Here is a 14,302-nt window from a genome sequence, read left to right as displayed (position 1 = left end):
CATACATACATACATACATACTGAACAAAAATATAAACGCAACATGTAAAGCTTTTTTCTCTCATTTTGTGCACAAATGTGTTTACATCCCTGTTAGTAAGCATTTCTCCTTTGCTAAAATAATCCATCCACCTGACAGGTGTGGCATATCAAGAAGCTGATTAAACAGCATCATTACACAGGTGCACCTTGTGCTGGGGACAATAAAAGGCCACTATCATGTGCAGTTTTGTCACACAGCACAATGCCACAGATGTCTCAAGTTTTGCGAGAGCATGCAATTGGCATGCTGACTGCAGGAATGTCCACCAGAGCTGTTGCCAGAGAATTGAATGTTCATTTCTCTACCATAAGCCACCTCCGATGTCGTTTTAGAGAATTTGGCAGTACGTCCAACCGGCCTCACAACCGCAGACCATGTGTAACAACATCACTCATTCTGATTGGCTGGGCCTGGCTCCCCAGTGGGTGGGCCTGGCTCCCCTGCCCAGTCATGTGAAATCCATTAATTAGGGCCTAATGAATTTATTTAAATTGACCGATTGCCTTATATGAACTGCAACTCAGTAAAATCGTTGAAATTGTTGCATGTTGCGTTCATGTTTTTGTTCAGTATACTTATTGAGTCATGAAAGAGGAAGACATAACTTGAAAAATACTAATCTCAAAATTATATATTTTGCAGATAGAACCTTATAGTCCCACGTCCTTGATTATTTATATTGTAGGTTCTGGTCCTCTTTTTAAATTACTTAGATTTTTTTTCACCACTTTTTTCACCAGAAGAAGGTCCACAACGTAAGCTGTTTATGGTAGAACCAAATACAGGTGCCGTAGAGCAGTGTTTCCAAAACTCGGTCCTGGGGCCCCCCCTGGGTGCACGTTTTGGTTTTTGTCCTAGCGCTACACAACTGATTAAAATAACCAACTCATCATCAAGCTTTGATTATTTGAATCAGCAGTGTAGTGCAAGGGCCCCAGGACCGACTGGGAAACACTGCCTTAGAGCATGTTTAAGGGCCTTGGGAAAGACATTGCTGTTTTTGTCTTGTTATATATCAATTCAAAAACCTCCATGGAAGGGGTATTTCAATAAATTACAATCTTACCACATTTTATTGATAACTAGCAAGTAGTTTACTGACTTTAGGTGTCAGAGACCAGAATACTATATCAATTTACTCATCCAGAGCTAAGCTTTAGCACTGTTACTAGTTATCCATAGGATATGGTGTATTTGTCATTTTAGGGAACTATCGCTTTAACAAATGTGTGCTGAACATGAATTAATATATTTGATGATGTGATTAGAAAGAAAGGTGTTCTCTTTATTTAATCATGAAATGTCTGTAGCCTACTTTTCTATTGAAATAATTTTTACATTCTGTGCCAGATAGGACCTCATGGCTGAACCCAGATTGACATTTCAGAGCCTGAAAGTTATATCTGCGATTGCACCCCCCTAACAAAACAGATTTACAAATGTTTTAGGATTTTGATACTCTGCACTTTAGGTAGCCTACCTTTTTAAGGTGATGACCTTAATGGGTTATGAAAGAAGAATTCACTACAAAACATTTCTGAGATCTGGGATGTGAAACCTTTTAATGCTCAATATATCAGAACAATGCTTTGCGCAGATATATCCTTGTAGTCCCATGGCCTCAATTTGGCTACAACATTTGTATGTTTTATTTTGGGGTGGGTGTAAGTGTCCTGTGTGATTCGGCCAGGCTGGGGTGCTAATCGGTTGCCACATAACAATAATACAATGTTATTGTTAGCTTCGCACATGTAAACGATGACAGTTGTGTTGGTCAGCTCTGGATAAATGATTCCCCACGGAATTTCCCAGAAACGAGGTCTGTTTTGACCTAGAAAGTAGCGTTGGATGGTTATCGTGTAAGGCCTAGATCAGAGAGGGGATAAATATTTAGATGTTTGCGGCTGATGGACGACCAAGCCTTGGCCCGGTTGGAGGTCCGCAACCGCGCCAAAGCCTGGTTCCCAGCCCAAGAAACAGTGAAACTTGGATGACAAACTTGGCAAGGGGAAGAAATCTGTTAAAACAAAAATGTTCAGCTGTTCGGATGTCTGAGACTGTCTGTAAACCATAGGGCCCATATTAACGGCCTATAGACCTCTAATTTAGTCCATTGTCTAGCCAGCCCTATATGTTGCATCATGCCATAGCCGCATAGGCAACCGACATCCAGTGCTTAATTTGTAAATCCGGAGGTACAGGAACAAAAAGTGAGCGCGAGAGGGGGTGAGTTGGGGAGCTCTGAGGTAAAGGAAGGCATGAGAAAACAAATGTCCTTTATAATAATAAAACATTGCATGCATATCATTGCATTTGCATAGTGTCATAGAGCAGTAGAGCAGAGGCATTACAGAAGTTGCACACATGGGGGAAATGTTTGCCTTTCATCAATGCATGTCATGCAATTCTATGTCCTTTTACATGACCGAATATGTTGGCATAATCTTTTTTAATGATGCGTTCAAAACAACTGGGAACTCGGAATTCGGAACTGGAAATCTTCTACTTAGGACTTCAGTGCATTCAAGACAACTGGGAACTCGGAAAAAAAACTAGCACCAACTGGGCAAATTCATTTTGAACGGTCATCCAACTCGGAATTACACGTCTGGAACTCAGGCCTATTTCTAGAGCTACGCCTTTCCAACCTTAAAATCACTGACGTAATGGTTTGACCTCGTTTTTCCCAGTTGTCTTGAAAGTATCATAATACTGCATAAATCCTAGAGGTGCCGGATCCTGTTCCGGCAGGATCCGGCTAAAATTAAGCACTGCCGATATCCCATATCATCCAATGGTTAACTGCAGTCTTTAACATTTATTCTCTGCTTGAGGAATGTAATGACAGCAGTTGATTCATTCTTTCTTTCTTCCCTGCCCCTCTTCCTCCTATCCCAGTTGAGACGGATTTTTTTCCCCCGCGCGCGCGCTGTTTGGGCACGTCCAGGTGAAACATGGCTTTGTTATTTCGATGTTGACGACGCGAGGAAGAGAGATATATTGTGTGTGTGCGCGCGTCATTAACAGCTGCTAATGCCGTACTTCCGTTTGGAAAGTGTGTGTGTGTGTGTGTGTGTGTGTGTGTGTGTGGAGGTAACCGCACTTACAGGTAAATACAGTAGGTGCGGGCGGTTCTATTTGTAACTCTATCTCCTCTCTCTTTAGTAGAGATGTTACTAAAAGCCCTCACGATTAATCAAACCAAAGGCGGTACTGTACAGCAACAACTGGAGGCGGTGTGATGTGTCTTCAGCAAGGGCTGTATTGCGTTCCAAATGACACTCTATTCCCGATATTGTGCACTACTTTTGATGAGAGCCCTGGGTACTATATAGGGAATAGGGTGCAATTTGGGACGCGTTCTAGGCCCTCCTTAGGGCGTGTTGTTTCACTGGCTCTCTTCATATCCAAAGGCCACCGCCCTATCCACTTATCTTTCACCCTGAAAGACTCAAGTTTCCATACAGTTCTCTTCTGGTCAGAACAGATCAGAATAACTGGAACCCAATAGGACACCTTTTCTCCCAAGACGGTCCAATTAGGATAATTTGATCCGATTCGAACCGTTCTGGAAGCAGACTCTTTTTCTTGCCATTATTCGTGTGCCTATGATTGTAATATTATGTAAACTCCTAGATTTTACGGATGCGTTTTTGTTTGTTCTTATTTTCTGCATGTAGATTTGTTTATTCTTAAAGTATTTTCTGACATTTTGACACACACACACAGCTGTGTAGATATACAGAGCGATAATGACTAATAGGTGTTTAATAAGTCATAATCTGCCATCTGAGAGGAGAACACACGGATGCTTCGGAGCGGTTGTGGTTAGGTTTAGTGTAAACAGTTTAGGGTCATGTGTAAAGAGAACCGCATAACCAAACTGTTTGCGTGTGTGTCACAATGTCAGAAAATATTTTAAGAATAATAGCATAATTAGAAAAATATATGCATGGCGTATTATAAAAATTATTAATCCATAAAAATCACCTTTATGCATTGGCTGCTTTAACTTTAGGCCTATTGAAAAAGCTTTCCCAAATTGCAAGCGTGTCAATAGCCTAATTGAAACAAACATTTTCTGGTATTTTCAGATGGGTGTTGAGGTCAAATCAAAAACACAAACATGTGGGTAATGATTTTTATTTATTGTATTGCCATAAGGCTAAATTAACCTTCCCATTCCACTCATGGAGAATCGATTAGAATCTTAATTTCCCCCTTTGTGTTGTGCTTCCTCGTGATCACCGCTTCACTTTATCTCAGTTTCAGGTCACTCCAACACAGCAAGCTGCAGCTTGCTCTGTTCCTCTGAATTTGGAACCCTCCACCACCATTGGGGGTTCTAAACTACCAGCTCTCACAGTCTAACGTCAGAATTAGACGTTCATCCGAATGGTTAAGGGTTAAGGTTTGGGATAGGCTTAAAACAAAAACATCAAAACAACTTTCTATTGCTGGATTCGAATATGCAACCTTATTTAATCGGAGGCAGATGCTTACACGCCCGTCTAACATCCCTGTCCACAACTCCTAGTGAAACCTACTTGAAGGTAACAGCGCTCACTGTTGCCCATAGCGACCGGTTTCCACGTCATCGCCCGATGTCCTCAGACATGGATGGATGTTGAATACTGACTTGTATCACTGGGTGACCTTGCTAATTCTAAAACCAACGCAAATCAGAAACGTCAACTATGCTGCAGCCAGCGATGAGGCTGCTAGCGTTCTGAGGCGACGCCAGGCTGTCTCCAACTCTATTTACATACATCAAGTGGCTGGTCCCGCGCTGTGACAGCAGGTATGCTCTATGGCTCTACTCCTGAAGCATCGGTGGAGAGAGAACACCAGCTAGACTCTAGAACGTTGCTTATCAGTGGATGCCAAGCTCGAGGCCTCCTTTTGTTTACGTCTCAATTAATCCCCATTAGTAGCGCGAGAGCATTAGGGGAGTCCTCATTGGCTTAAATCTGTTTTGGGCCCAACAGGAGATTAGGGAGAGCAGGGTCTCGATATAGAGCACCCGAGAGGTTAATACAGTAGTTATCAACAATCAGGGTTTATTTGCTGATTTCGATCTAGGCAAATAAAGCAGAAGAGGTACGAGAGAGCGAGAGGACAGGAGGTTGTGGAGTGAGCATATCTTGCGACTCTGAGGGATAAAGCCGAAATACAAATTTAGCAAACGAGGATGAGAGTTGTCAGAAAGCTTGGGAAAATAATTCTACTACGAGTGGCTATTTGGAAAGTCAGAATCCTGTCTGCAGTCCAAAAGTTCCGTTGAATTCTTCAGTTGAAGTGTTCTTGTGGCCTATAGCGAGATTGCTTGTGATTTTACAACTGCTTCTAATAGCCTATTATCTGTTCGATTACAACACTTTCATTCAATAGTAACTAAATCTACTAATAATAGGCCTAACAGTAATTATAATAATAATAATAATTATTATTATTATTATTATTATTATTATTATTATTATTATTATTATTATTATTATTATTATTATACCTTAGTAGCCTATAGACCTACGTTTTAAGAATGTATCGTTGGCCTATAGCTAGTTCCTGTTTTAACCAAACCTGGCCAATAGGCCCAGAGTTTATCTGAAATGATGCTCCATTTATGTCTAGTATAGGAGCCTGTCCCCGCTCCTCCCTTCAAAATATGTCTCCAGAAGATTACGCTGCATGACAACTCTCCAACTCTCCTCGCGCTCTGACGCTTTCCCACGGGGAGCTCACTTAAGCTAGGCCAACAGTGATCCTTCCTTTCCCAGTCCCTTTAACAGTGGACACGCTCCAAATGGCACCCTATTTCCAATATAATGCCCCATGGGCCCTGGTCAAAAGTAGTGCACTATTAAGGCAATATAGTGCAATTTGGGACGCAATCAGTGTGTTCGTCTGATGCTTCAGTTTAGCTCTTTAGTAATAAGATATTCTACCCCATTGTGCGTCCTAAATGACACCTTATTCCATATATAGCCTAGTCCATTACTTTTGTCCAGCGCCCATGTAAAATATTGGACTAAATAAGGAATCGGGTGCCATTTGGGACGTATCCTCAGAGATTCTCCACCAGACCAGTTTTTATGGCGCTCATCGACAGGGCGGTGTGATGACTGCTGCTCCTCGTCTGGATAATGTCTTTGGCCTGAACCGCTGCTCGCGTGTCTGTCTAATTTCCACTTCCCCTCTCCTCGCGCTCTGCTGATCTGCCCGCCGTGGTATGAGCGAGCCTGGCAGTTTCCCACAGAGCCGGGACAACGGCATTGCCGCCAGAGGCTAGCTCTGTCTGTCATGATTAAAATATGAGAAATTAAACAATTGTAGGCTAACGTAAACGAAAAAAGTTCGCACAAAAATCGTTAAAATAAAACGTTTATCCGAAACGTGTGGCTGTTACAAAAGGTAATGAGGATAGGTTTGAGCCGCCCATAAGGAATAGTGAATTCAGATGGTCACATAGCGGGAAAATTAAACATCATATCATCATTGCAGTCCTGAAAGTGGCCTGCTATGTTTAGTCTTTTAATAAATTAGGTTTATCAATTTACTTCGATTTATGTATCTTAATACAAATGTTCAGTGTGTATTAAATGACCGACATTGGGTCTATAGCCTATGCTAGGCTGTTTCAAATAGCCTCGTGTATTTTCGACATGTTGCAAAATTGAGAGTTAAGAAAGATCAAATGCCTTTGCATTATATTTATCTTCTGTAAACATATTATTTTCTCATAACGCAATGCCCAATTTCTCATAACCAGGCCGCCATGGTTCTTCTCCTCCTTGAATTCGCTCTGCTCCTTATCCTCCATTCCCGCAGATAGACAGAAATGGTGAAACTTGTAGCAATAATAACCGTTCATTCACACAGCCGCCCCCCGCTGCCTAACCTCCAGCCCTGCTGCCCCGGCTGGGGCTCTCCCTCCCCGCCCCAATCAGAGGCCCTTTCTTCTGGAACAAAAACCTCCCCAAAAGCGAACAAAAGTGAACACTTTTTTCCCCTATCCCAATCGCTGTATAGCGCAGCCAGTTAAAATAACGCACTGCCTGTGCCTCAATTTGGAATATTAGGACGTCAATCTCTCAGCTCTTGGGTTCTTTTGTCTTTGCTGAGTGGCCGGGCCAGCCTACCATACACCTTTTGTCCAGGAATCCAATAAGGCCCATTATTCGGCCTCTCCAGCCCCGCTCGAGCTACTTCTTTCAGGGTATTTTAGGTGGCTAATCGCGTCCTTAAAGCGCCTCAAAGGGAGAATAACTTCCTCTTTTCACACAGACTGGCACCCGCACAATTAATTCGAGTGTGCCTGTTGCCTGGCCTTTTCCAACCGCCTCCCGGGCGCGACACATTTCTAAATGGCAAGATTTTATAACAAAGCTGTTGCTAACAACCTGAGTCGGACCAGCACTAAAAAAGCTATTTTCATGGGTTCGAATAAGTAGGCTACAATTGCAATACGTTTACCTGCTATTGCGGGAATAGGCCATTTTGAATTCATAGTTTTCAGTGAAATATTGTGCACGGGTTTAGTGAAATTGTGTCTAAAGAGAGAGAATGAGTCTTTTCTTGTCTTGATATCCATGTCGTATCTTGCCAAGAGACTATTCATGCCTCAATGTTGCCTATTCATTGTCAGTCGTCTATTCTACTTTGGATGTGGCTTTTTGAAGATGATTGTGATGAAAGTGTTTTGCAGAGATTGTTCTTGTCCAGCATTTTGTAACATTGTTGCTTATCGCTATCCCCATTGTATATACTCGTACTTAAAGGCACATCGTAAAGCAGGTGACATTTCAATAATATCAGACATCTTGCCAAATTAGAACAACTTGTAGATAGCGGGAAGTTTGCCTATTCCTCACTCTTTCTCACACACGCACACACACACACTGGGAGAATTAGGATCCCACCATAGAAAACTCTCAAGAGCCTCACAAAGAATGTAATGGACCGTGGAATGTTTGCGCAAAGTAGCAAAATATGGAATTTATTCGTTTTCGAAAGCAAGTTATGAGATTTTATAACATGTTGTTATTTGTGTTGAGAACTCAAGGTTGGAATACATCCCATTTCAATTTCTGCCATTCCAGGATATTTTTAATGCGATAATGGAATTAATCAAATAAATGTCAATTAATTACATAAGCTTCAAAACAATCAAACACTCTCTTTCTTCTCTTGTCATCATGGCTAAAGAAATATTAGAAATATCAAGCAAGTCCTTGAGAACAGTAGATTGGGAAACTCCACCTATAGGCCATCAGTGTTGAATAATCCGGACATCCTTTTAAGCACATGCTTACAAGTGACTATTTACTCCGTATATCACAATTATCACGTTTATTATCTGGTGATTAGGCCTATCCTATCTATCCAACGTTAACTGGATAGTTGGTCATTCAAATAAAATGCGACCATTGTTGGTCATAAATCCATTTCAACCGTTACGCACAGCTTCTTTCTGATGACCGTCACCGAGAGTGGAGTAAACATGTTGAATTTGCACCTTTTCAGTCTTAATCCAACGACAGCCACCGCACCAGGCAGACACGAAGGCCTATAACTACATAAAAACAACACTGTTTCCGAGATACTGCTGAGAAATAACTATCTTTATTTTAAAAAGGGGAAGAACCCTTAAAAAGCTGCATGAGAGGATTCGATTAATGTCACCGGTGTGGGTATAAAACAATGCCCCGGTTTGATCCCGGGTGTAACCGGAGTGGGGCTACCAGGCCCGGATCCCTTGCAATGAGCCCTGACATGTCGTGACCGCTGTCCCTTGGTGCGTTTGGGGCTGGGGAGAGGCGCTAAGCCCCCCAATGTTCCCCAAGTTCATGGTCATGAAGGGGTTAGCCGTGGTGGATGGGGGGAGAGTAGGGATACTGGTGTAAGTACAGCTGTAGTTGCTGTTGTATGCCGGGTTGTTGTACGTGTAGGCTGGGTATCCGTTATAACTATAGGGGTTCGACCCGTACGGAGCATTGTAGTTCTGAGTCCCGCCCAGACAGGGCTTCCCATCCCTGACCAGGACCGGCACCGCAACTCGTCTTGGCGGGGGAGGGTGGTGATGTCCTGCCAGCTCCAGGGACTTGTCCTGCCGCTGCCGCTTGCACTTGTACCGTCGGTTCTGGAACCAGATTTTGACCTGCGTGGAGGTGAGTTTGAGAGTGCTCGCCAGGTGTTCTCGTTCCGGAGCGGACAGGTACCGCTGCTGCTTGAAACGCCGCTCCAACTCGAACACCTGGGCTTGGGAGAAGAGGACCCGGGGTTTCCGTCTGGTTCTCTGCTTGGCCGGCCGCTCCGAGTCCCCCTGCCCGCTGTCCTCTCCCTCCAGCGGCTTGGACACCACGCCACAGCTCTCTGTGGTGTCAAGAGATGAGCATAAACAATTTGTAGGCTACTCTGAAAAATAGGAATATTGGCTTTTATAATGCAGTGTCCTGAAAAGTTCTCAAGCATATACTTTCAGTCGCCAAACGACTCAACCAGATTACGAGGTGGGGGGCGTAGGCGTTCTTTAATAGTTTATTGAAGTAGCCTATAAAAATACAACATATTTTTGTGTACATATATTTCATAATGTCTTTTATTTGAATGCGTATAGGCTACTACTTTAGTTTTACTGATATTAATGTGTAATTATTTTGTCAATCAGTATAGCCCTACCCTCCAAATAAAACTAAAAACCGTGACACTAAAACGTCTAATCCAAACTATTCAAAACGTGTATATTTCACGATAAATGAGTTTAGATAAATTATGTAAAAGAAACAAGAGAGCACTATATAGTGAGAATTATTCATGGCTATATACAGCTGTCTAAAGGTATGACCATAAATCAAAACCAAAGACAACAATTATTCCACAATGTTTACTTTCACTTGGTTGCAGGCTAGGCCTACTCGGTGTCGTTTATTTTTAAGACTTCTTTACATTCATGCTATTCTATTGGCCATAAAGTAGTTATAATCCAATAACATAATTTAAACTAATTTATCAGTCTATTCAGCCCTTAGAATAAAGACAATAGCATAATGAAAACATCTTTATACCCGTTGAGATATTTATTCTCCTGCCTAACTAAATTAATGTTTTATTTGTATAATCATTCAACAAATCAGATACACGAGATTAATGAATTACTTAAAAATCTCCAGACCCATTTTGGATTAAAATGTAGTTTTGTCGAATTCTAACAGGCCTCGTTCGTCTTTTGAAATCATAATACACTCACAAAACTCCTGCGCCTAACATTTAGCCTAAAACAAATACATTTTCACATTCCGGAATAATTTATTGCTTTATCCTTACATTTTCTGGTTTTATATAGACAGTCGATGCAAACCATCATGAGTTTGTATATTGAGAGAGGCTATAATAGATCATTTATTCAAAGCGATGCTTTGTGTCCCTTTGTTCATACATAATTTCAGCAGAACAAAAATCTCATAATATTCATCATATTATTCTACTCACTGTTTTCCTGATCCTCCAGGTCTACCTCCAGCTTCGGGTCTGTCAGTTGGCCCAGCCCGGAATGGACGAACATCTCCGGGGACAGACTGGCCTCTCCATGCCGGTCCCGGGCCGCCAGAGAACTCATGTAAGCCATGTTGTCCTCCCCGTCCGAGAACCGAGGGCTGTTGACCGCTGAAGCAAGCATACAGGACGGTGGCGCCTGGAAATGCTGGGACTGGGTCTGCTGTTGCTGGGTCGAGTCCGGCTGTACTAAGTGTTGTTGGGTGTGGGACAGGTGTTGGATCTGTTGCGGGTCCAGATGTCGAGATTGGTGCTGTTGAGATCGCTGCTGCTGCTCTAGCTGCTCGAGTTTCAGAATATCCTTGACTGAGAACGGCGTGGAAGTGAGTGGGCTCGGGAGCATCATGCCATCGAGGTCCTGCTCGCGCGCATTAAGGAAATGGAACCCGCTGAGTAACATATGATACTATGTACCCCGTTTTAAAGAATCATTGATTTAGAGGCTCGGTAATCGGAGGTGCGCGCGCTAAACTGCTGGATATTCCACCTCATCCCCGGATGAAAAGAAACAAAGGTTTGGTTAGGCTTAGTCCTATAAGTGTGGCCTGGTTCTCCATAGGCTATAGACAAACCAGCAGTGCGGTGCGATCTTTTGACAGTTCAGTTCCTGTGTGTTTTTGTAACTGGAGTTGGGAGCAGGGCTGGGCGAAGCCCCTTGTCTCTTCCCGTGATGTCACTTGGTCTAGGTCTGGGGCGGGATGTATGAAACAGAAAGAAAGGGAAGGTGGTGAGAGGAGCCAGTGCGCGAGCGAGCTAAGTATTTGGTGACGTTGGGAGGGGAGCGGAGGTATAGAAGAGGGTGACCCGCCTCCATTGTACCCCCCCCCCAACCCCCCTCTATATATAATACCCTCCCTACATTTTCTGCGCTATAGGCCTATAGGTTGCCCATTAATTTACGCATTTATCAGTTTTATTCTTATTCATTTGTTTTGGATGATTTGTTACGATATAACTTGGTCCGGAATCACACCGGTGGTGCACCACTTCTCCTAAACGAATACATCGGGGAGAGGACAGCAGAGTAGGAACTTTGACTGTGGATTTATTGCTGACTTACTTTGGGGCATTTGAGAACGCTGGAGAGAGACAAAACACTCATCAAACACATGTGCATGCTCCCTCTTTCCAGGAGTGCATGAAATAGCCTACACCCTGACAAATATATATATATCTTTCGAAATAGGCCATCAACTGGAATTCAAATATGACTTTTACGCATGGCGAAAACGAGGAAATAAAGTAATTGTCCCTTTTTGTGAACTTCATCTATAGTGCACCGTTCCAAATGTTCCTGTAGATATTGTTTTGAACTACGTCAATGACAAGTTATGGATGTGCGTGCGGTGCGTAATCCCTCCATATCTCATGGGGACGTGAGTGGGAAAGCTGTGCAGGCTATCGAGCAAAAGCACGAGGAGAAAACGCCAAGCTACATGTCTGTCACTGTGTGTAGGTCAAGTGTCCGGCCTCTGCCAGGCCTACAAATTCCATACAGCCATGCACATTGAGTGCCGGTTTCCCGGACACAGAGATATTGGACTCAAACACTTTCTGTAGTGAATCTCCATTAAACATGCGTTTTAGTCTAGGGCTTAATATTTGTGCGGGGAACCGCCCACATAGTAGGCCTATACGGTTTTATAGGCCTATGTAGCTTGTTCTGTTTGTTGAAATGAAATGTGGTTCTACGTTGAGTGTACAAAATATTAGGAATACCAGCTCGTTCCATGACAGACTGACCGGGTGAATGCTATGATCCCTTATTGATGTCTCCTCTTAAATCCACTTCAATCAGTGTAGAGTTGTACTTTTTAGTCATTTAGCAGACGCGTTTATCCAGAGCGACTTACAGTAGTGAGTGCATACATTCCAGACAGATGAAAGGGGAGAAGACACTTTAAAGAAGGATTTTTAAGGTTTGAGACAATTGAGACATGGATTGTGTGTGTGTGTGAGCCATTCAATGGGCAAGACAAAATATTTAAGTACCTTTGAACGGGGTATGGTAGTAGGTGGCACCGGCGTGAGTGTTTTCAAGAACTGCAACGCTGCTGGGTTTTTCACGGTCAACAGTTTCCCGTGTGTATAAAGAATGGTCCACCACCCAAAGGACATCCAGCCAACTTGACACAACTGTGGGAAGCATTGGAGTCAACATGGGCCAGCATCCCTGTGGAAGGCTTTCGACACCTTGTAGAGTCCATGCCCCGACAAATTGAGGTTGTTCTGAGGGAAAAAGGGGGTGCAACTCAATATTAGGAAGGTGTTCCTAATGTTTTGTACACTCAATGTATATGCTTCACAATGCACCAATGATGACATGAATCAAAAAGGAAAGGGTGCAAATCTACTGCATTGAAAAAACTCACTTTGTATTTAATGTCAGAGCAGATGCATCACAGCAGGTATACGTTTCGGTCCTCAGACCTTCCCCAAGCTGCATGCAAAAACGCAGCACCGGCCCCTCCATTAATTAGTGCTGTGGAAGGACAGATCTACGTTTTTGATCAATGATAACATACCATGCAGCACTACTGTAATTCAACACATTTGAACAGTACGTCATTGGCAATAACCGAATAACAAGTGTAGCCTAGCCTATCAGCTAGCGGTGCTGCAGCAGCCTATTAGCCCAAAGATGCCGTGCACATCTGTACACATTATAAGCAAACAAAAAGCCTACGTGAAGAGTAGCTAGCTCCAGCAGTAGCCCATGGCCGGTGTCTCTGTGCCTCCTTATCCGGGTATATTAATAACTCCGTGGGGACGATAAGCAGGGCATCCGCGGCAATTAACATTCCTCCAGCAAAACTGATTGACGTTTTTAGCCAATACAATCTGCTCGGTATCAACTCCCTTTCCGTTTCAGACACACACACACACTCTCTCACACACACACACTCACACACACACACACACACACACACACACACACGGCTGTCACTATGTGGCCTCGGCTCTCCGCCGGTCCCTCACTTACACAGTCACTCCTGTAGCCTGAGTAACGTTTTTCATGCATGGCAGCGAGGCAGGGTTTTCCCTCACCAGACACAAAGCAGAGAGGTGCCATGGTATTATCTAGCTCTGACAGACAGATTAGTCCACCCATTTGCTGTGTGTGTGTGTTTGCATGTTCCTTTGTTCAAATGTGCGTGCACCATATCTGTGCCATAAAGTCGAATCAAATGCAATCTCAAATCTGATCTGAAATCTGACTTAATACAGATGCCGGCTAGGCCCAACCATAAACCATAGCAAGACAGCGCAGAGGCGTATAGGCCTACTCATGACAATGATTAACTGACTAGAGAGAGACCTAGAGGAGTAGGAGGGCGGATATTGTCAGATATATGTCTGATGATGAAGTCTGGTTACACGGCTCGCAGACACGCCGGCGCGCATTCTGATTCGTGGTATATCAACGCCACCGGTCATGTCCTCGTGGAAGTCGGGACACTCGTAAAATAGTGCCTAACAAGGCCACCGGTGGACTGTGTTTAGACTGGCCACGGGACGACGGGGCCCGAGCCACCATCATGTAGTTTAAATAAGCATTAAATCCAACGACGCTAAGCGATTGTTGGGTAACGCGATGCGTTCTGAGGTCAAGGAGAAGCATTGGAAAATAGTTTTGCCCCATGCTTAGGAGATTCATTTACATTTTAAGTAATTTAGCAGACGCTCTTATCCAGAGAGACTTACAGT

At 43.4% G+C, this 14,302-nt stretch overlaps 1 protein-coding gene across 1 annotated transcript; it reads right to left on the bottom strand.

The window, feature by feature from the left end:
* Positions 1–8,780: 8,780 nt before the first annotated feature.
* Positions 8,781–11,342, bottom strand: LOC311118893 (homeobox protein Nkx-2.5-like; the record flags this gene model as incomplete). Its single annotated transcript, XM_084193655.1, has 2 exons — positions 10,532–11,342; positions 8,781–9,415 (listed from the first exon to the last, which is right to left on the bottom strand). The coding sequence occupies exons 1-2, from the start codon at positions 10,992–10,994 to the stop codon at positions 8,781–8,783; spliced, it is 1,098 nt and encodes a 365-aa protein (XP_084049781.1). The 5' UTR covers positions 10,995–11,342.
* Between the last annotated feature and the right edge of the window lie 2,960 nt (positions 11,343–14,302).

The sequence above is a fragment of the Coregonus lavaretus genome (assembly GCF_964263955.1).
Source record: "Coregonus lavaretus genome assembly, contig: HAP1_SCAFFOLD_616, whole genome shotgun sequence".
Lineage (NCBI taxonomy): Eukaryota > Metazoa > Chordata > Actinopteri > Salmoniformes > Salmonidae > Coregonus > Coregonus lavaretus.
This window is presented reverse-complemented; position numbering and strand designations above follow the sequence as displayed.